This window comes from Somniosus microcephalus, chromosome 17 (genome assembly GCF_052327205.1).
Source record: "Somniosus microcephalus isolate GS21.2 chromosome 17, FLI_Smic_1.0, whole genome shotgun sequence".
Taxonomy (NCBI): domain Eukaryota; kingdom Metazoa; phylum Chordata; class Chondrichthyes; order Squaliformes; family Somniosidae; genus Somniosus; species Somniosus microcephalus.
This window is the reverse complement of record NC_141003.1, coordinates 81,406,126-81,428,232: the sequence shown is the minus strand read 5'-3', so window position 1 is coordinate 81,428,232 and position 22,107 is coordinate 81,406,126. Positions and strand designations below refer to the sequence as shown.

General features: G+C 40.9%; 1 protein-coding gene across 3 annotated transcripts in view; it reads left to right on the top strand.

Annotated features, from left to right (window-relative positions):
* Nucleotides 1-22,107, top strand: part of taf3 (TAF3 RNA polymerase II, TATA box binding protein (TBP)-associated facto) — a 203,864-nt gene that overhangs the window by 142,478 nt on the left and 39,279 nt on the right. For all 3 annotated transcript variants that reach the window (XM_086010738.1, XM_086010737.1, XM_086010739.1), the window contains exon 3: nt 12,575-14,379. In XM_086010738.1, the coding sequence (XP_085866864.1) occupies nt 12,575-14,379 (1,805 nt within the window). The remainder of the gene's footprint in view (nt 1-12,574; nt 14,380-22,107) is intronic.

Genomic DNA, 22,107 nt, shown 5'->3' with positions numbered 1-22,107 from the left:
TTCCATACAGTATGTCATCTGCCGAATCTGTTCCCAGGTCCTGCAGGTACCTGTACATAGCATTAAACCTAGATGCCATCTGGTGCCTGCTGCCTTGTGGGGAGGGCGCCCTGCAGCGCCAAACAAGGCAACAAACCTTCCTCATACAGCAGAATGTCCATTTTGCCAGCTGTCAAACAGAGATCAGGTGCTGTGATATTCTTCCACTTGTTCACGTGTTCTGTTCTGCACTTCCACATTGTGTTTGCCCTCCCTTGCTTTTTGCCCACCACTTCTTCCTCAGCGGAAAGTCGTCTTTTAAAAAATTCATTCTCGGCATATGAGCCGTCACTAGCAAGCACCAGCATTTATTGCCCATCCCTAGTTGACTTTGAGAAGGTGGTGGTGGTGAGCATTCTTCTTGAACTGCTGCAGTCCATGTGGTGAGGGTACTCCCACAGTGCTGTTCAAGTGGAGTTCCAGATTTTGACCCATCGACGATGAAGAAACGTCAATATAAGTCCAAGTCGGGATGGTGTGTGACTTGGAAGGGATCTTGGGTGTTCCCATGTGCCTGCTGCCCTTGCCCTTCAAGGTGGTGGGGGTTGCAGGTTTGGTAGGTGCTGTCGAAGAAGCCTTGGCGACTTGCTGCAGTGCATCCTGTAGATAGTACACACTGCAGCAACAATGGGCCGATGGTGGAGGGAGTGGATGATTAAGATGGTAGATGGGCTGCCAATCAAGTGGGCAGCTTTGTCCTGGATGTTGTTGAGCTTCTTGAGTGTTGTTGCAGTTGCACCCATCCATCACACTCCTAATAAATATTTAGAAACTGTTTTCAGCCTTTAGAATGGCTCAAAGTTTTTTACCCCATGTGCACCACTTGCCTTTAAGCAACCCATTAGGAGGTGCCAAGGTGCACATTCCTCAAGTATGGTCTCTGAGCTTTGGCCAATGAGTACAGGATCCAAAATATCCAACCTATTTCAATAATTCTGTCTTCTCATATTACTGCCCGTATCATCTCTGTGAATACTTTAGTGCAGTACTGAGGGAGTGCTGTACTGCCAGAGTGTCATCCTTTCAATGCGACATTAAACAAAGTCTACCTATTCATGTGAATGTTAACCATCCCACGGTACTATTTGAAGAAGAGCAGGGAGCTCTCTTTAAAATCCTGACCGCTGTTTTCCTTTAACCAACATCATCAAAAATACATTAACTAAATCATTCATTTAATTGCTATTTGTGGGATCTTACTGGGTGCGAAATGGCTGATGTATTTGCTTATGTAGCAACAGTGACTGCTCTTCAAAGTTTTTAATTGTTTGTGAAGTGCTTTGGGACATCCTAGGAGATATGATAGGACACTATATTAATGTAAGTTCATCCTGCCATTGTCTCCCATGAGAAAGTAGTTAAAGGTGAGCCTGCTGTCCACCCAGACAACAGCTATTGTAGGAATTTTGCAGCAAATTTCTGTTGTAATCCACTTAATTTCTTTGAAGTTGAAATGTCCACACAGTCCTAATACCATTTACATTTATATAGAATGAACAATGGATGATTACTTGACATAGAACAATTACGTTTATCCCAGTATCAATGTTCCCTCGACGCTACGCGGAGGCGCAGTGTCTGTGAGGTTCCATGCAGGCCGCTCATCGGCGCTTGCATTGTAAAAACCGCGCATGCACAAAATTTGAATGACCCGCGCACCAAAAATAATTACAGGGAACATTGCCCAGTACACACGGATATTTGTTTTATATTTACAGGTTAGACACTTAAATAAATTATTTCTCGTCTTGGAACTCTGCTGTTAATTACTCTAAGTCTTTAAAGCCATTTGGTCCTTTTAATCAAAGGCACAGACTGGACTTCAGGTAAATTTAAATCAGACATTCGAGTTTAGTCATATCTGTGGTTGGTTATGAAACTTTTTTTTTAATGAACATGCAGCTTTAAAACCGATATGCCTGTTACATTAATTGTACAACATGATCCTCTCCTCGTGCTTTTTCATGGAGAGTTACAAATAGCACTGATCTCTGTTGTTTCTCAAGTTTCTGACGATCAGAAAAGTAGGAGAGCAGAAAACTCGGATCTATTTTTAATATGATTGTTTTCTGAGCAAGTCCTTAGCTGCATAGCATGTATTTTTGAGGTTCATAAATGCTTTGTGCAATAACAGTTGGTTTTAAAGATACAGGATTAGTATGTTGATTAAAAGAATATTATTGTTTTGTAGTTTTTAAAAACGTCAAAGCATTACATGATTAAAAGCCAAGTCTAATGCAACAATGTCGTGAGTAGTAATACAGATGTACAAAGCTGCCATAACCCTTTACAGGAAACTCTTAACTGGCACCTAAATAACCGGAAATCTGTTAACCGGCAAAATTCAGGAGTAGGTTCAGCTAAGTTTTACTTCATATTAGTGGCTGTTCCTGGATCTGTGGTTGTGTAACTGGGGTTCGTGCACTTGTTGCTAAGCAACAGGGACGCTTGGTATGTGGCCAGAGATCCTGCACATGTTGGGAAGCCTGGATTTGTTGCTGTGTACGGCGCTCTCGTACCTTTTAAACTATACCTCTCTGTAATCCGGACTTTTTGATAAACTGGCACCACGTCGGTGCCGGATAATAGAGTTTCCTGTATATTGTTTGTACCCAACAAAAGAGAAATGACCAATTCATTATTTTCACACTTCTGTATATTTTAATAATTCTTGTACTTTTTTAAAAACAGTTACACGGTTCCTTTTTTCCGCTAGGCAGTGTGAAATGCCATTAGGGATTGCAGTTATTAAAAGGTAACTACTGTCATGTAGTTACCCATCTGTTGTAACAGATGGGCAACTTACTCCTTGACCTTGCCTTTTTGATAAATCCTCACCATTTCTGTATTAGTGCAGATTTTACATTGTTGCGGCCATTTCTAAATAACTAGTGACTTCTGGTAAAGACATGCAAACTAGCTTAATCAAACATAGGGCTAAAGTCAGTTTGCTATTTCAATGTGATGAATTAATGTTTTAAGATCAAAATTGAAAAAAGACATTATGTAACTCAGATTTACCCCCTTTTAAACAATTGGCCATTCCATTTGTAATTTTTTTACCCCTCCTTTTTGTTCCTCTTACACCAGCTTTTGACATAAGAAAATGAACAGGCTGGCTACCCAGAGAGTCACTCAGTGAGTGACACACCCAGGAGGTTGGCAAGGTGGCGTCAGCTGACTCACTAAATAACTTCATTTATTTATTTTAAATTTATTTTCTTCCTCGCTTTCTCTGGCAAGACAACTTAACTCCACTCTGTGTTTAATAGTTCTTAGAACTGATGTAGACCAGTCAAGCTTTAAGCCTATATTAGCTGGTGACTGAATAATAGCCTATGACGAACAGAGGTGATTTAAAGTATCTGAAGGAGGGAAAAGATGTAAGAGAAACTGCCGTTATCATCGCTTCATATCATAAGCAACTGCTGGGCACCAATTGAACAGCGTGTGCTATGTCAGTCAAGCAACCTTTCCGAACAGTTGCCATTGGTGGTAACTATAGAAACCCTCCAACTATGCCCCTATCTTATTCAAGCAGGAGTTATATGATCCAGTAGTATTAACATATAGATTAGGCCATTCATAATACTGTAAATTGTTTCACCTTACTGTGCTTACACAGTCCAGTAGCTGCTTTACTCTGCAGTACAGAATTGTTCATTCGGATGTCAGTGATTTTTTTTTACCATCTCTTTTTAAAAAAAAAAAATGAAATAACTGCTCAATCCAGTACCGCAGGATACTATTAATTCATTTTATTCCTCCTGCAAACGTTACTTAGCCCCTTTTGTGATCTAGTACAATCATGATAATCATGCTTACAATTATAATACTAGGAGGAGGAGAAAACAGCAGACTGAATGTTATGGGTTTTATATATTCCCATGCAGTAGATCAGTATTACTGTTTATTATGGCACTCATAACTGGGCTTCGCGACTTGCTATCCTGCTGTTGACAAAGAATTGTAAAGTTGAACTGCATTTCTTTAGGAAATTGTGCCTTAAGGCCAGTCCCGGTGACCTCTGTTCGCCCTGAATAATTATTTACTGATATTCTTTGAACTTGCCAAATAAAGTGTCCAAATGTTATTTCTCTTTGATGTGTCCCAGCTACATATTTAATTGCTGTGTAAACCACCTTTAATGCCCTCACTTCTGTAGGCCACGTGATGTTCTGCTTCATGACCATTGCACCCCACTAACTTTACTCATTTAAGCATGGTTTCAGCAGTCAGTAACATTCCTCGCACACCCGTTCTCATCGCGGGTGTCAATGATTCTACTTATTTTTTGTAACTTTGCTAATACCGTTAATATGGTGATATGCCATTGTTGGAAAATTCCAATTTGCAAATTATTAGTGCTGAAATATTTTCCCACTTTGGAAACCTGATAAACAAAGCAGCATGTTTGATTGTAAATACCATTAATTCATTTATCCCTCCATTTCTAATCTTTCATTGTTTCTTACCTACAGCGTTTGTTCCAGCTGTTCAATTAAAGCTCAAGTCATTTTTGAAAGAGTGAAAAGTTGATTTCATTGAGTTCCCAAAAAGGCCTCTACACACTAAATAGTGCTTGGCTTTATTAACCTTTCTTGGCCAGAACTATATACATAACCGATGCTATGGTGACAGTAGAAGGTTGTAATTCCATCTCTGGGTTGTGCTGACATTTGTAAACCACTTGTGTTCAGTTGCAATCTGTCTTCATCAGAACCCCTCAAATGAACCTTGGCCTTTAAAGCTCTGGAAATGATGCATTAGGTACTGTGGTACCAATGGTATCTTAAAAAGATAGTTAATTGTCTTGTTTCAGCAAGAACTGATTTATACATGTTGGAGACCTGTTGTTTATGCAAAATGAATCAAATAGTGCCAGTCACACAACTCGTGAGCAACAACTTACATTTATATAGTGCCTTCAACATAGGAAAATGTCCCAAAGTGTTTGGCAGAGGCATAATCAAAAAATGCATGGGAAGCCAAAGGAGGAGATATTAATTAGGAGGGGTAAACACATACTTAATCATTAAAGTGAGTTTTAAGAAGGGTTGTAAAGCAGGAGAGGGAGGTGGAGGGGTTTCAAGATCTAACTCCAAAGCATGGGAACTGGCGGCTGAAGGCACAGCTGCCAGTGGTGGGGCAAAGGGAGGGAAGATGTTGCATGAGAGGCCAGCTTGGGGTCAAATAGGACGCTTGGGTTGCGAGCAGTCTGATTCAGCCCGAGACAGTGGCTGGGTAGAGGGATGGAATCAATGACAAGGATGCGGAGTTTGTAATGGGGAAAGACGATGGGGGAGAAATTGGGTGAGTAGCGCCACCTGTTAGCGCCTAAAGAGGCAGTCAGTGGCTGTAGCGCCACTGGCTGCGTCTGCGGCGATATTCAGTAGGGGCGCTAATGGTGGCGTTAGGCATTTGCGCTGCGCCACCACCGATGATGTCATCGGTGTGCGCAGTGCCCCGGTCGCGATATTTGGTAGCGAACGCCGCAGTTGCGCCGCTCGCTACCCGCGCCCGGTTCACGGGGCCTTACTGTGCTGGCAACGGCGCAATTAAGGTGGAGGTGCGGGGCAGCCGCCTGCCAGCACCTCCGTCCCCGGCCTCCTAACCCCCACCCCCCACCCCCCCCGCGGCATTGCCGGCTGTTTCCCGAGAGCCCGGCACTTCTCCTTGGTGCCGGGCTCATTTGCCGGCACTTGCAGTCGGGGCTCGTGCTGTTGCAGGCACCTCCCCCTTAACAGTGGGAGGAAGGCCTGCAGTACCGCAGCGTGCTGTGCCGCAGCATGTGGCGCTGCGGCACGTTGCGCTGCGATAATCAGTTTTAGCGCCCTAAGAGGGACGCGGAGCGCCTTGAGCCTCGCCCCGTGTCCCTCGAGCGGCACTGAAACTGAATTTCTGGCGATCGGTATCACTCCGATCGCTGTGCTAAATCCTGCACTCAGGCGACTTTTGCCCCACTTTGGCGCCCCAACCCAATTTCTAGGCCGATGGAGTTAGTCTTCCTAATGTTTAACAGGAGAAAATAGCAGCTCATCCAAGACTGGATGTGGGACTTGTAGTCAGCAATGTTCCCTATAAGCTGTGCGGCCGCACAGCGCTCCAGGGAACCCGTGCAGCTGGCTTTGTAATACAAAAACCGCGCATCCGCAGTACTTTGGCCCGCGCAGCCCCTTAAAGGGGCCGCTCAGGGCCAAACAAAATTAGAGGGAACATTGGTAGTCAGACAACACCGAGGCAGTTGAGGGGTCGCGAGAGGCGGCGGTGTGGTAGAACGAAGTGTTGTCAGCACACGTGTGGAAGCTGACCTCAGCTCTGCAGATCATGTCACCAAGGAGCAGCATTTAGAGGAGGAACAGGAGGGGGGGCAATGATAGATCCTTGGCGGACTTTGAAGGTAATGGTCCAGGGGCCAGAAGGGAAGCTATTGCTGGAGATGATCTGACTATGATTGGGTCGGTAAGAATAGAACTAAGTGAGGAACTAAGTTTCCGGTTTGATATAAACCAACAGTCCTTGAGGTACACTAAAACAGAAACTGTTGGGAAAACTCAGCAGGTCAGGCAACATCAGTGGAGAGAGGAAGGTAGGTTTAACATTTCAGGTCAATGACCTTTAATTAGAACAGAAGACGTTACAGATGAACCATTTTTGGTTCCAACGAAAGATCATCAAGTTGAAACATTAACTGTACCTTCCCCTCTCCACAGTTGCTGCCTGACCCGTTGAGTGCTTCTAGTATTTTATGTTTTTATTTCAGATTTCCAGCCGCTGCAGTATTTTGTTTTATAATCCTTGACGTACATTTTATTAGTGCATCACTTCAATACATTCCTTCTTATTTGGTGGATTGCTTGTGGTGTTGCCCACTGTCTGTTAGAGAATGGTCCATTTTGCATTGTGGGCCTGCAAGCCAGGCAGCAATCACATGTTTTGTTTGCGGCAGTCAGAGTTCTCCCCTATCAGTGATGTGGTCGCTGCCCCTTTTTTCTTCCAGCTCCCTTCCTCCTCAACTAACTGTCTCTCTTTCTCCTGTCTCAACAGGGTCTTTCCTTCCCATGCCTCAACAGAATATTCTCCTTCAATGCGATCTCTCCCTGTGTATCTTTGTACATGTAGTTTGTGTGTCCTTAGCTGAATTTCTTCCAGCACACCTTAAGCACTGTTTCTTTTTGTGATGCTGGTTTGTTAGCGACTGCCTTCAAATCAATAGAAAGTTTGTCCTAAAGCTATTCCTGCCAAATTAGATAAAACAGTCAAAGTAGGAATGAGGTCCCCGCGTATGATTTCAGCACCATAGCACTTCATTTCCTGTTGGCTAGTGTAAACCATTTCCCTGTGGCTTCTTTAATAAATGCAGTATTGTAGTAATTAAAGTCTTGAAGCAGAAAGAAAGAAAAAAAAAACAACTAGATAGAGGATAAATATGCTTGAAGAAGGTTCATTTTTCTGTTTGAATTTTAAAAAGAAATAGCTTGATCCACACGTATCCATTATTTGGTAACAATCTTCTAAGTAATGAGATCGCATTTATTTTTGTCAGTTTTCTAACTTTTAGTTATAGGAACATTACTCACAGTTTAAGCTGCCTTTATATCAGCTTTAGTGGGGTTTTGTACTGTGGCCTCCGATGCAACTCCGGAGTAAATTTGCCAGTTTTGCTAAAGCTCGCGACCAGGAAGACACTATTCTTAAAAAAGAAAGGGTCTTCCTACCTTCATGAATCTTGTTTACTCAAGGGTTGGCATTAGTTGTGTGAGGCCCTCGTGTCAAAAGCCAATGGCACGAACATCCCATGAAGCCCAGTACAGAAGCAGCTTCAGAAAGAATAGAGCTCATTAATTAAATGTTAAAAGGATTAATATGTCAGGACCCCTATAGATACCTTCACTTATGCTATTGACCAAGCAGGAAGCAACCTCATCCTTCCCTCGGTGACTGGGCCTAGACGATATACAGAGAGATTAGAGAAACTCTATAACACAGAAAATCTGACAGAGGTGCTCAAGGGCAGTTAAGGATGGGCAATAAATGCTGGCCTTGCCAGCGACGTCCACATCCCATGAACGAATATTAAAAAAAGTACGAGGGCTTTCAATGAGGTAGCTAGGGAAGACCAGAGGGCATAAATTCACCAAACGATGCTGGGAAAGGTCAGGAGAATTTGTTTTTTGCAGCTGCTTGTTAGGACATGGAATGTGCCACCAGAAGCAAGGTGGAAGCAGAATCCATAATAGCTTTTAAAAGGGACATGGATAAATATTTGAAAAAGAAAAGCTTAAGAGTATGAGGAAAGGCAGGGGAAAGGGTCTAAGTGGAAAGCTCCAAGAGCTGGCTCAGGCATGTTGAGGTGAATGATTATATCAGTGCTTAACATAAAACAAACTGCCATATAAAGTTCTCTTTAGGTACTTGTCAAGGGAGCAGGCTGCTCTGTGTGTTTCACAAGAAATAACAAAAGAATATATGCACCTTAGTTCAGTGTCAGTAATTGTTTAACAGTTCCGCTTTTTTCTGAACTTTGTGAATACTGCAGGCTACAAGTTGCTAAATTGAATCCAGGTTTCGAAGCAATCTCCAAAAAAGGATGTACTATAATTGAGTGTGTAATTTCTTGAGTTAGGTTGATTCTTCTTTTCAACTGGCCCTTAATCGGTTTACCAGTTAAAACCCGAGTATGAACAAGTTCAGCTAAATGAGCAGTTTGAGTTTTGCACTAACACAGCAAGGTGAGCCTTTCTTTTGCTGCAGATATGCTTTGTTGTTGAATAGTAAATGCAGAATATTGATGATCCTATGTTGTAAACTATAAACCTAGAAATTACATTACCCCATTTTGAAATTGTTGTCTACCTGCTGTTTATCATATCACAAGTTATTCTTGACATATTTATCCTAACATAACATAACATACATATCCTAACTTGCGCCAAGTCCTGTTCACCCATCACCCCTGTGCTCGCTGACCTACTTTGGCTCCCAATCCAGCAATGCTTCAATTTTAAAATTCTCATCCTAGTTTCCAAATCCTTACATGGTCTCGCTCCTCCCTTTCTCTCTAACCTCCTCCAGCCCTCCAAGATCACTGCACCCCTCGAATTATGGTCTCTTGCGCATCCCCGATTTTCACTGCTCCACCATTGGCGGGCTTGCATTCAGCTGCCTAGGCCATAAGCTCTGGACTTCCCTCCCTTAAACCTCTCTACCTCTCTCTCTCTCTTTTAGATGCTCCTTCAAACCTACCTCTTTGACCAAGCTTTTGGTCACCTGTCCTAATATCTCCTTATGTGGCTCGATGTCAAATTTTGTTTGATAACGTACCTGTGAAGCGCCTTAGGACATTTTACTACGTTAAAGGTGCTATATAAATGCAAGTTGGTGTTGTTAGATTGGGGTCCTTTCCACAGCTGCACTCCACGTTGCTCTGACATCACATCTGATGAGTTCAGTTGCGCAAAGAAATAGCAACACCAGTTTCCTAGCAGGAAGAACTTATGTTTGAATGCTTCATCTTCAGGGTGAATGAAGGAATTAACTTCTCTCCCATATCTCCTCTTAATTCAAGTGCCATTACTGGTAGTCATGGGATGGCCTTTAGTCCAGACATTCCTAGTCTGAAGGAGGCTGTTTGGAAATAAATAGGTCCTTGGGAAATAGGCGAGAAAGATATATATAATAAAACCATATAAATGCAGAATGTCAGATTATATGAAAATCTAACTACAGTACATTCCTTTTTGGACTATATATAATTTTCTTAATGATTTTGATTTTTTTTAAATTCTGAATTTAATGTATTAAAACAAGTAACAACCAAGTTCAGACATTTTTTTAATTTGTTTTTATGGAATCAGGGCGTCGCTGGTGAGGCCGGCATTTATTGCCCATCCCTAGTTGCCCTTGAGAAGGTGGTGGTGAGCCGCCGCCTTGAACCGCTGCAGCCCGTGTGGTGAAGGTGCTCCCACAGTGCTGTTAGGGAGGGAGTTCCAGGATTTTGACCCAGCGACGATGAAGGAACGGCGATATACTTCTAAGTCAGGATGGTGTGTGACTTGGAGGGGAACTTGGAGCTGGTGGTGTTCCCATGCGCCTGCTGCCCTTGTCCTTTTAGACTATAGAATGTTTTGTTTAATTGCATGTAGTTTTAGGCACAAGCCTAGTACTTCACCTATAGATTTTTAATAAAGTTAATTTGGTTCTATGGTCAATTAAACTTTCCTATTGAAATTGCAAAATGAATTTGTCTAAAATCATGTTGCAAATATTAAGCTTTAAAAAAACCGTAACCCAAAGAGCGATTCAAATAGCATTGACATGTTCTAGATTTGAGAAAGAGAGCATATATGTCGGAGTTTACAAACTAGAGAACCTACCTTGTTGTTGCAGAGTACATACTAAAAATAATGCACTACTAGCAAATCTGTACAACCATCACAACCTATTTTTGTTTCTCCCGGATAACTGTGAAAGCCATATCCATCTTGTTTGAGTGAGAGAGGGTTAACTATAATTTAATTTAAACAAATTTCACCCTGTCGCAATTTTCTTTTGCATATTTTGGATCTGTTGAAAATGTCGTCACATAGAGACAGTCAAGTTCTATACCTATTTGGCTTACGATGGATTTAAGGTTAATTTATACTATATTATATTGCAGTTAAGTTAAATTCGCCCACAAGGGGTTAACTTCTGATGAGATGTGGGGTTCGATCCATTCGTTGAAACCAGACAAAGCAGTTAACAGACTTGTGTTTTATCATACCATTTTAAATTGAGAGATACATACATTTAGGAGACACCTATAATGTTAGAATGGTGTCCATTTACTGAACTTGGGAGGAATTCCATTTTGCTTCTAATTTGCATATAAACCTATTTTGCTTCTAATTTGCATATAAGCCTATTTTGCTTCTAATTTGCATATACATAAACTATATTATACTATTATTTCTGTTATATTCTTTATGTACATGCCAGTTGGGAGCACTCACCTTTGAGTGAGAAGGTCATTTTGATATAGATTTTAAGTCTAGAGAGCGAGGCTTAAGAATGTCACTCTCCCCAACTGCACCGTCGTTCTCCCTGTGGACAGGTGGCCAAGGGCAAGCATGTGTGTAGAGGTGCCATGCCAAATTGGTAACGGGGCTTATACAACAGAATCATGTCATGATGTCTATTAGTGACATCATGACGCATGAAACAAGATGCGAGATATACTGATGTCATCAAGAAGCCATGCCTAGATTGCCATTTCTGCAGTGCTTTTACAAGCCACAGTTACATTTAGGCTGCCTCCAAGACCCAGGGTTTTCCTAGCCACCAGTCTTAACAAAATCCAGCAGTTTTAGCTTCACCTGATCTTCAAGCATGGATGATCCAGGTTACAGGAGCCAGTGGCCAAAGACCAATATTAATGTGGTTAGAAGGTTGTGGTTTAAGCACATAAACTGGGCTGATCAGTCAGTGCATTACTGAAGGAATGTAATAATAATCAACTTTATTGTCATTGTTAGTGCACAAGTGCAGTACAATGAAATGTAGGCTTGCGGCTCCCGAGAGTGTACATTTAGATTAAGACATTTAAACATTCAACATTCATTTGGCTTGTAATACATAACCATAATAAAGTGCATTGGCAGATGTGCAGGCTTTAGAGTTTATTTGTGGAGTTCAATAGGATAACAGCCCTGGGAAAGAAGCTGTTCCTAAATCTGGTCGTACGGGTGCGAATGCATCTGTAGCGTCTCCCAGATGGCAGGAGGGCGAACAGACTGTGGCTGGGGTGGGTAGGGTCTTTGATGATGGTCTGTGACCTCCGTAAACAGCGTTTCTGGTATATGTGCTCTATGGTTGGTAGCCGGGTGCCGGTAATGCGTTGGGCAGTTTTGACTACCCGCTGCAGGGCTTTCCGGTCATAGTAGCTACAGCTGCCCTACCATACTGTGATACAGTTTGTCAGGATGCTCTCTATTGTGCAGCGGTAAAAGTTAGAGAGGATCAGGGGTGACAGGTTACATCCCTTCAGCCTCCTTAGGAAATATAGGCGCTGCTGGGCCGCCTTCACCAGAGAGGAGGTATTGAGGGACCAGGAGAGGTCTTCCGTGATGTGGACTCCGAGGAACTTAAAGCTGTCCACCCTTTCCACCACAGCCCCATGGATGTGGATGGGGGTGTGACTTTTGGATTTTGTTGGAGTTGTTGCCTTTCAGATGAGACATTAAACAGAGACCTGTTTACTTGTCCTGGTGATAGATGGTTGTAAAAGATCCCATGGCACCATTCGAACAAGAGATGCGAATACTCCCAGTATCCTGGCCAACATTCCTCCTTTAACCAACACCAGAAAAAGGAGATTAATTTGTCATTTATCTCATTTGCTATTTGTGAGACCTTTTATGGAAATTTGTGTATGCCTCCATAACATGTGATTGCCCTTCAAAAGTAAATTACTGGTTGTGAATCTATTTGAAAATGATAAACTGCTACCCAAGTGCGAGTTCCATCTTTTCTAATGTTGTATTTTGTTTGACAGAGGAAGAAGAGGAGCAAGTCCCCACTGATGGCGGTACATCAGCAGAAGCTATGCAGGTTCCCCTTGAAGAGGAAGAGGAGGATATGGAGGAGGAAGAGGCTGTTAATGATGAAAACTTTTTGGGCAAGAGACCACTGGAAAGCCCTGACTCTGTTGATTTACCAGTTGCAAAGCGAGCTAGACCAGCTGGCTGTAAAATGGACAGCCCTGATGGTATCTTAGAACCAAGGGAACCCTTGAGTATGATCAATTCTCAAAGGGTGCCTCCTGTTTTATCTCCAGTTCCGCCACCAGATCATTCTGACTCTCTGCCTCTTTCACCTGAACCACCGATGCTTGCACCCATACCAAAACCATCACAACTTTCAACCCCCAAAGCTTCAGATTCAAAAGTGTTCACGTCTAAAGTCAAATCTAAAAGCTCCTCTTCACCAGTACAAAAACCCAAATCCCCTAAAGGATCTCAGTTGGCACTTTCAGGAAGTCCTATTCGTTCTCCAAAAGCTTCATTGAAATCAGACAAAAAATCGCCTATGCGTACAAAAAGCCCTAAAAGCCCTAAAAGTCCAAAAGTACCAGCAAATGTTTCTCATTCCACTGCCAAGAATGAAACTCCAAACAGAACACCTTTGTCTGTCTGTAATTCAGGGTCTGAAAAACTTGGTAAAGAAAATGTTCACACAAAGCAGCCACACACATCGACTGAATCGGAGAAACCAAATGTTTTGGATACATCGCCAAAAAAATTGCCAGTGCCTGGTAAGAGTATTGATGACTCTATTGATGCTGTTATAGCTCGTGCTTGTGCTGAACGTGAGCCAGACCCCTTTGAGTTTTCCTCAGGGTCCGAATCCGAAGGAGAGATCTTCACTAGTCCCAGAAGACTCACTATTTCAGAATCATCAACGCCGCGGATACTTTCCCTATCTAGCAGCTTTAGCCGGGGTAGTGCAACCCCAGTGTCATCTTCTGGCCCAACAACGAGCGCAAATGTGTCATGGACTTTGGATGATTCCATTAATGAGGTTGTCAGGAAGGCAAGTTTAGGTACACCTCCTTCTGTACCTGCATCTATTCCTTACCTATCCTCCCCATCTGCTTCCCCGCCAACCCCAGAACCTCTTCTTAAGCTCTATGAAGAACGTACAAAGCACGCATCTTCATCTGATGTGAAGAAAAAGCTGAAGAAAGAAATTAAGATGAAAATCAAGAAAAAAGAAAAAGAAAAGCTAAAAGATAAGGACAGAGAAAAGAAGGAAAAGGGCAAAGACAAGGAGAAAAACAAGGAGAAAGAAAAGGAAGCTAACAAAGAGTCCAGGATTTTTTTTAAGGAATTTGGTAAAGAACATGAGAAAGATCCATTTAAATTTAGAATTAAAGACTTTGATGATAGTGATGTAAAGGTAAAACATAAAGATGGGAGCTTTAAAAAGGACAAAGAAAAGCACAAAGAAAAGAAGAAAGATAAAGAAAAGGGGAAAAAGGATAAAGAAAAGAATAAAGACAAAGATAAACATAAAGTTAAGGCCACTTCAGCATCACACGCGTTTATTCCTAAAGAGCTCCCGTTGCCCTTGTTCAGCACCCCAAGCAGTGTCAAGTCTCAGTGTGTTCTGCCAGCAGTGTCTCCTATGGTTCCAGAAAGACTCTTTGAGGAAAAGTCTAAAGAGAAGGACAAGAAAAAAGACAAAAAGGAGAAAAAGAAAAAAAAAGATAAGGACAGGATGAAAGAAAAGGAGAAAAGGGAGAAAGAAAAGAAGGAAAAGGAAAAGGAGAAAGAAAAAGAGAAGCATAAACATGAAAAAGTAAGTTGTACTATAAAGTGTGTATTGCTTTAAGAGTGATCCTGTAAGAGTTGAACATGACCATAGTGAAGCTAAATTGAACTACCAAGCACTACCAGTATTAGGTATTTATAACAAACCATTAATGTAAGAATATAGACTTTCATTTCTATTAATGTTTTTTAAAAACCACTTTTGGACAGCTGGCATTCATGCAGGTACAAAACTGAACTTCGAAATGCCAGTATGTGTGGCATCAGAACCGGGCCACTAATTTTTGCTTAAGAAAAACCCTTAGGTTAGCTAATTGTTTACTGGTTTTGAATCTAGTTATTTTCATGATGGAAATATTTCCAGGTGTTCATATATTTTAAAGCTGGGTGTTATAGAAGGTTTACAGTACAGAAATTTAATAAAAGGTTAGTGCAAAATGGTAATCAAATATCACTTCATAAAATATATTGTAAAATTTCATGAACGACTAAACTGTGCTACCCTTAAGTTTATGGTGTGAATGATGCCTTTGCTGAACTTCATATAGCAGCTCAGAGGTCTTTCCTCTTGCTGCATATGTGTTAAAGAAAATCACAAAGCCAGAAGACATCAGATGTTCCTAGATACGATTGTAATTTAGATTAATCTGCTTAGATAAGCTTCGAAGTTGTTTTTTTTTGCTGCAAGACAGGATTTAAAAAATGAATTTTTCAGAGAATCACTCTTAACGCTTTCACTTTGTGATGGCGCTTCACGGGTGTTCTGGAAGAAATGTAGAGCGACAGAGCATTATCAGTTTGTGCCTTGAGGTATGTAGTAAAAAGAATCTAAATCCCAGAAGATTAACAGAAAAATGCAACACACTCCAAAAAGGGGCTTATGTGACTGGTATTATTTGTCCAGGTGAAAAGAATGGTGCTTATATATAAGACTGTGAACAAATCCACTGGCAATGTATTTCTAGTACTCCACAAAGGAGTCTTATATTAGTGGCCCTTCACTATCTTGCTTTGAACCCTGTCACCAACCCAACTCGTGTATGCTAGTCCTCTTACTAACTTCAGCTTCTTGTGAAGTTGTCTTTTGTTTTCAAATTACAAACTTGTATCTATTCACAGGCATTTCAAATCCACAGTGCCCTGCAGTGTGCGTGCATATATATTTCAATCAGTGAGAAATAAATGTCTTAATTAAACCATCTCATTTATGAATAATTGGTCAATCTGCAATCTACTAGTTTTTTTCCTTCACATGACTGCAACTCACTTCATTATAAAGAACTTATTTAAAAATATACCAATGCAGATATAATCCTAATATTTGAAGATAGAGGCATACCTAAAAATCATAGTTTCACATCAGTGGGAGGCAAAATCTTTTAAATGAGTTTTAAAGGAATCTAGTGCAGGGAAAACTTAAAAAGCACGACTTGATAAAGCATGAATTCCTGCTTAATTGACTTAAGTTCTTCAACAAAAAAATGACTGGAGGACCAGGGAAATGCAGTGGATGCTGTGAAGCTGGATATTTTTTTAAGCATATGACAGAGTTCCACCGCTGAGTTTATAGTCTTGTATAAAAAGAGTCATTGTATAGATGTCATAATAGAATACTGAATATATGGTTGGTTCAGAAATAAGAAAGGGCAGTCAAAAAATAAACTTTTCCTGCTAAAAAAGTGGTTGTTAGTAGAGTACTCCAGGGATAAATCTTTGGACAAGTGAATTGGAACAGAATGTTAAAAACTGGTTTTCGGGTGATACTGAGAAACAGTGCAACCATTTAGAAGGATTTGGATCTATGACACACTGGGCCAGTTGATGGCAAATACAATGCAATGTAGACACATGTGAAATAATTAATTTGCAGCAAGAAACTAATTAAATAGTCAAGTAGCATATTGGGATTTTAGGATCATTGTGTACAAAATATATGGCCACAAGGCTGTATTAGCAGAGTGATAGAATACAAATCAAAAGTGATACTGCTTTTGTCCAGGGCACTTGTTAGACCCAATATGAAGTGCTGGTTGCAATCAATAGTGGGTCATCTTGCCATAGGAAAGATATTTACCATGGGAGAGTGTAGTGTAGTGTAAGGGAATAAAATGATTTGTGTGTCTGAGTTCTGAGAAAAGGTTAAGAAAGTTGTTCTTATTTGAAAAGGGGAGGCCTAACAGAAGTTTTCAAAATTACGTGAAGGGTGTTGATGAAGCTGATTCAGATAAATTGTCAATACTCAAAGGATTCAAAAACTAAGAGTAAATAGACAATTGTAGCAGAATTATTCTACACAAAAGAGAATTGGAATAAGTTACAATTGAAACAAGTAGTTCCAGAGACAACTAAATGTGTTTCTGGAGAAAGAGGGTGGTGAGAAATATGTTTCAATAGTAGGGTTAAGATCAAACACGGGACAAATTACCATTTCTGGTTCTTAAAATGTTTTAAGTCCCCATGGCCACAGAGAATCAAAAAGGATAGACTGTCGTTTTCTGCTTGACAGCAGATGGAGTTACAATTTTTTTTTCGCAGAGACAGAACGCAATCCTGCTGCAGTGCTCGTCAGCAGTGGGATGCATTAATCTTTCCGCTCAGCAATTTCAGGCCAGCATCCAGCTTCTACCATTTGTTTTGGGGGGGGGGGAGGGGGCGCAGTGTTATTTGGGGCAATTCCCCACAGTGACACAGGTGAAATTCAGAAGTTGTGCGGGTGAAAAGCAGGCTGAGTTTAAGGGTGATACCAGCTATGTCTTCTGAACTAAATTGTGGTGTAATTAAAATATTGTATAATTATTTTTTACGGTCCGAACATACATAACAGCTGTAAAAGCTAAAGAATATGATTGTGATTTTTTTTTAGTATTTAATTTCTGGCATGTATTTCCTATTTCTCACTTCCCCCCCCCCCCCCCGCCCCCCCCCCCCCTTCCATTATAAAATTACAGGTAGAACAAAGTAATTGTATAATATATCCTGTAGGTGTGAGAGAGGATAGTTACATTCCAGAACGTGAAAAGTATTTCGAATCCATTATTATCCAATTAAGCTAATCAGTTTCTATTGTAATGTTTGCATACCTAGCCTTTGATCCATGACACACACTAATGAGGCAGTAATCCAGGTATTGCTTTCTTAATGCTCTGGAATGCTACCAGTTCAGCTTTATGGCAAATTCTGTTGAGAGGACCTAATACCTTGAATGGATCCAGTACAAGCACTATTCTGTCACTGCATTCCCTTTTATATTATGTTGTTGACAAGTACGTATTCCTACCTTTTGTAAGCAATTTGCCAGGCTTTGGACTGTACATATTGAAAATGCCTAATTGTTTTCTATTCTACTGTGACGGACATTATTTAACTGTATTGCAAGAGGGTAGTGAATTCAATTTTTCACCATCTTTAAACAAAAAGCGTATTCTGTCAGATAATATTCTATGTCCGAACTGAATCTCCTGAGATTCTGAATTATCAAATATTTGACATCAAAATAAGTGTCATCAATTTTTCTTGCAGTCCAGCGATCCTGCCGTTGGCATAAGGAAAACCCAGTGTGGTAAATTGTAGGAGCAACCTCCCCCCTGCTCCCATTAAGATGTTTTCAATGTCACAACATTGCTAATCTGATAATCTTTGCAAGATGTAAAAAAAGGACCTCTCCAGTCATTCAGTCTCTCTTCATGGTATAAAAATGTGATCCTGTTCTCTACCTGTGAGGAACAGGTGAGCCCCCCAACATCCCCATCTTTCACAGATTTGCACACCAAATACTATTGCATCTCACAAGTTGGTACCTCCCAACTCTAAGCAGCAGCCTAGCTTGGTTTAATCAAGCCCCAGCTTTCAAGCTTTGACAAGAGTATACCAGTCCAGAATATAACACCTGGGTTACTCCCTGATTATTAAGTTTCATGGATCTATAGGTAGCAGTTCAAAAATCAGCGCCTGGTACCGAGTACCGCTTTGGCACCTTGTACATCAATTACCTTGAACTTCAGCTTCTCCCAAGAAAAACTCCTGAATGTCATCTGTGATGGAACATATTACCTTAGGTTCGTCAGGTCATTGGTTTTGTAGCAACTCTGCAAACAAGACATCTCTTCAATGCTCATTGGTTCTGTGAATATTTCATTAGTAACTGCAGCTCTGTCTAAGAAGCAATATGTTCAGAAGAGATCCAATTTCTCTCCTTCAGTATAGATAACGGTCTGAATCATTGTTCAGACCTACTGTCAGTAATGAGTCTCTGAGACGAGCAAGTGAGCCCAATCTTTCTTGTCCACGAAAGGTATATTTATTTATACTTTTCAGAACAGACAGACAAGTGCACTGTAACAATCCTTAATTCCTTCTCACTAATGTTGTCACTAACTTCACTGAGCCTTGCCCTTTTCTGATTAACTGTGGTCTTATCATTCCACATAAGTTGGCATCCAAATGTATTCTGCTTCGGTCTCTATGGCCATGTCATTACAGGGTGCCCAACCTTTTCTTTTTCTCATCAATTTTCCCTGAAAATAGTGACTTGTGATATGGATTCACAGCTAATGACAGCCCGCTGGTGCCTTGCGCAAGTGGTCATTCGTCATGCGTGAGTCTAGGCAGTGATTTGCAAGCAAGTCGTTTGACTATATGGGGGGGACAGAGGGGGACATTACAGCTGATCTTGTTTTCACCCAATTTCCACACATATTACCCTTCCAGCAGGGGGTCACTAAATAGAGATCAGAACCAGCAGATTTTTCTGCTCCCTAACCTGAGGACAGTGAGATCAAAATCTGCACAAACCAGAATTGAATCTTCCTTGTCTGTATGGCTCAGTAAAACACCATAGCATATGAAACCACTAAGCCGAGCAACAGCCAAGGTGGGCTTGACTTCCTACCTATTGAGGATCTCCTGGTAGATAGGTTGGAATTTTTAAGTTTGTTCATAAAGGCAGGCCCTATTGTTAATTGTATTGCTTCTGAAGTCTTTAACTGACTGATCCAAGGTAAGGAACATTGGATCCATTCTAGGATAAATGTGAAACATGAGAGAGAACCTGATTTGGATGAAGAGACTTTCTGTTGGGTTCCTCTGAAAATCATGCTTTTTGGCCATTGTGGAGATGTGTGCATCTATACTCATCTCTCTACCCTTTATCATCTAGAAGGTCAAATTTGACAAGACTTTTAAATGAACATCCTTACACTTTTAGTGATAATCTTGTTTCAGCCTCCGAAGAGTTAGTAAACAACAGAGTCTGATCAATCAACCATGCCTCATTTGACATAAAAGATATGGTACTCTAATCTGGGTAATCTTAACAGAATTCTCTTCTTTTAGTTCCTCAATGGCAAAAACACAGTCCTATAAACTCTTCCTCTTCCCTACATCCTTTCTGTTCTGAAATCAAGACTTGCCATACAACTTCCTACTCTCCAAAGGATTCTAAAACTTTTAAGCTTCTAACTCCTGTTTGTGTCTCTTTCTTCCTAAAATCTTCAGGCTTTTAAAACTCGAGCTTCGATTCACCACTGCCTGATATACCTAATCTCTTATTGTTTTCACCCTTTGTAACGTCCTGCGCTATGAGACTTGGTCCTTCACTTTGCTTTTTCAATAAAATTAAAAAGTCCTAAGATTATATCCAAATTCCTCACCAAGGTAGTTACAGACTTTTATCATTCTTTGATTGCACCTCCTTCCTAATCCTTAGCTTTCTATGTGCAGAGGACTAAACTTGTTGATATGATTGGGCAACAGTTCTGTTCAGACTTCAGGAACCTCTATCTCTAATCAGGCTTGCCAAATTATCAACTGGATTTATTTTACATTGCTACTATTTGGCTTGAAAGAAACAGTCAACATTGGATAAGGATCCTTGAAATCATATATAACTGCATCTTGAACAAATCTTAAATAGGCCACTTGAGACCACCTGGTAAGCTTCCACATGTTCCAATACTGCAAGGAGGATCACAATGAGCAATGTCAAAACATTACAGCCCTTAAAACTTCTTAAAGCAGTGTCACATTTGTGATTCTCCCCATTGTTTATTGGGCTTGTTCTCCGTTGAGGCATGAGGATAACCCTGCAGCTCGTTTAACTTGACAAGCCATACACGCAGCTGTCTTAGAAAATTGCTGATAATCCAGTGCTGGGATTCCAGTATAAAGAATAAATTACTTGAACTTCACTCTTGCAGTATGACGTCTGAACTCTTAGCAATTACAGCACTGCATTGTAACCAACTAAGAAGACATGCTCTATCCACTTTATTATATATACTGATTGTGAACTCTTGCTAAGTAAATTTGCAGTATATCACATTCATTAATGTGGGTGCTGTCACACATCAAAGTAACTCCACAGCTACCTAGAATTTCCGCCCATTAACTGTGAATGGGCGGAAAATCTAGTTTAGAGTGAATTGGCTATAATTGTCCTGCATAACACCTGCCAGAACCAAAAAAAGGACTGGAAATAGTGTAAAGTAGTCCTTACAACCTCCACAGTAGTCCGGGGTTCAAATGGTAGTTCTAAATTGCTCACTTTTACTCTTGCGGTTTACCTCCATAATTTAAACCCCTCAGTGAGATTATTGCTTAGGAGTAATCCCTACTCAATTTCAATTATTCTCCTCTTAACTTGGGCAATCCACATATAACAGAATTTAATCACCACAAGGACTGCAGAGGTTCAAGGCGAAGGCCCACAGCACTTTCTAGGGGAAACTAGGGTTGGGCAACAGCTGCGGCCTTGCCAGCATTGCCCATATCTTGAGAACAAACATATCACAAATCACACAGAAACCCCACAGTGCAGATAGAAGCCATTTCGGCCCATCGAGCCTGCACCGACACATATCCCACCCGATCCCCGTAACCCCTACACCAACACATATCCCACCCTAACCCCACGTATTTAATCCCCCTAACACTAAGGGTCAATTTATCATAGCCAATCATCCTAACCTGCACATCTTTGGACTGTGGGAGGAAACCGGAGCACCCGGAGGAAACCCACGCAAACACGGGGAGAATGTGCAAACTCCACACAGACAGTCACCCGAGGCCAGATTCGAACCCGGGTCCCTGGCGCTGTGAGGCAACAGTGCTAACCACTATGCCACATATGTATGTTTTAAAAAAAAATTGATGCTTCAAAGGGATCCCACAACTGTCTGTCCATTTTAATACTACTGCACTACACCGTGTAGTGGTGAAGTAATGATTTGCATCAGTATCCAGATAATGAATTTCCAGTTTCAGCCTGGCCATCAGGGAAAGAGACTAAGGATGAATGATGACTCTTCCTCAGAGCAAAGAAACAAATTTCCGGCTTTTCCCTATAGCTTTAGGATGTTTGACAATGATGGGGACCTAAAGGATAGAAGAATATAACTTCAAAATTAAGGATAAATATTCATTTAAAATTAAATATCGGCCCAGATTTATTATCCTGAAGCCCATTTTTCTTTAACTACCCACTTTTTCAAGCCTCAGAATCCATTTTCAGGTTGCAGATGGCATCAATGAGCTTTCCCGTCAATTCTCAATACAATACAGTCATAGTCCGAGAATGGTGTCTTACATGCAACTGCATTTATTGCAAAACTGGAGTTATGATGTATCTAACTGAGCTATAACTTTTTATGTAAATATATTTTATCTGGTACTTTTTCAACATCAAGTTATCTGAGCATTTTGATGCTAAAATGACTTTTACTTTGGCTTTGTCCAAAGCACATATATGGAAATTGCAAAC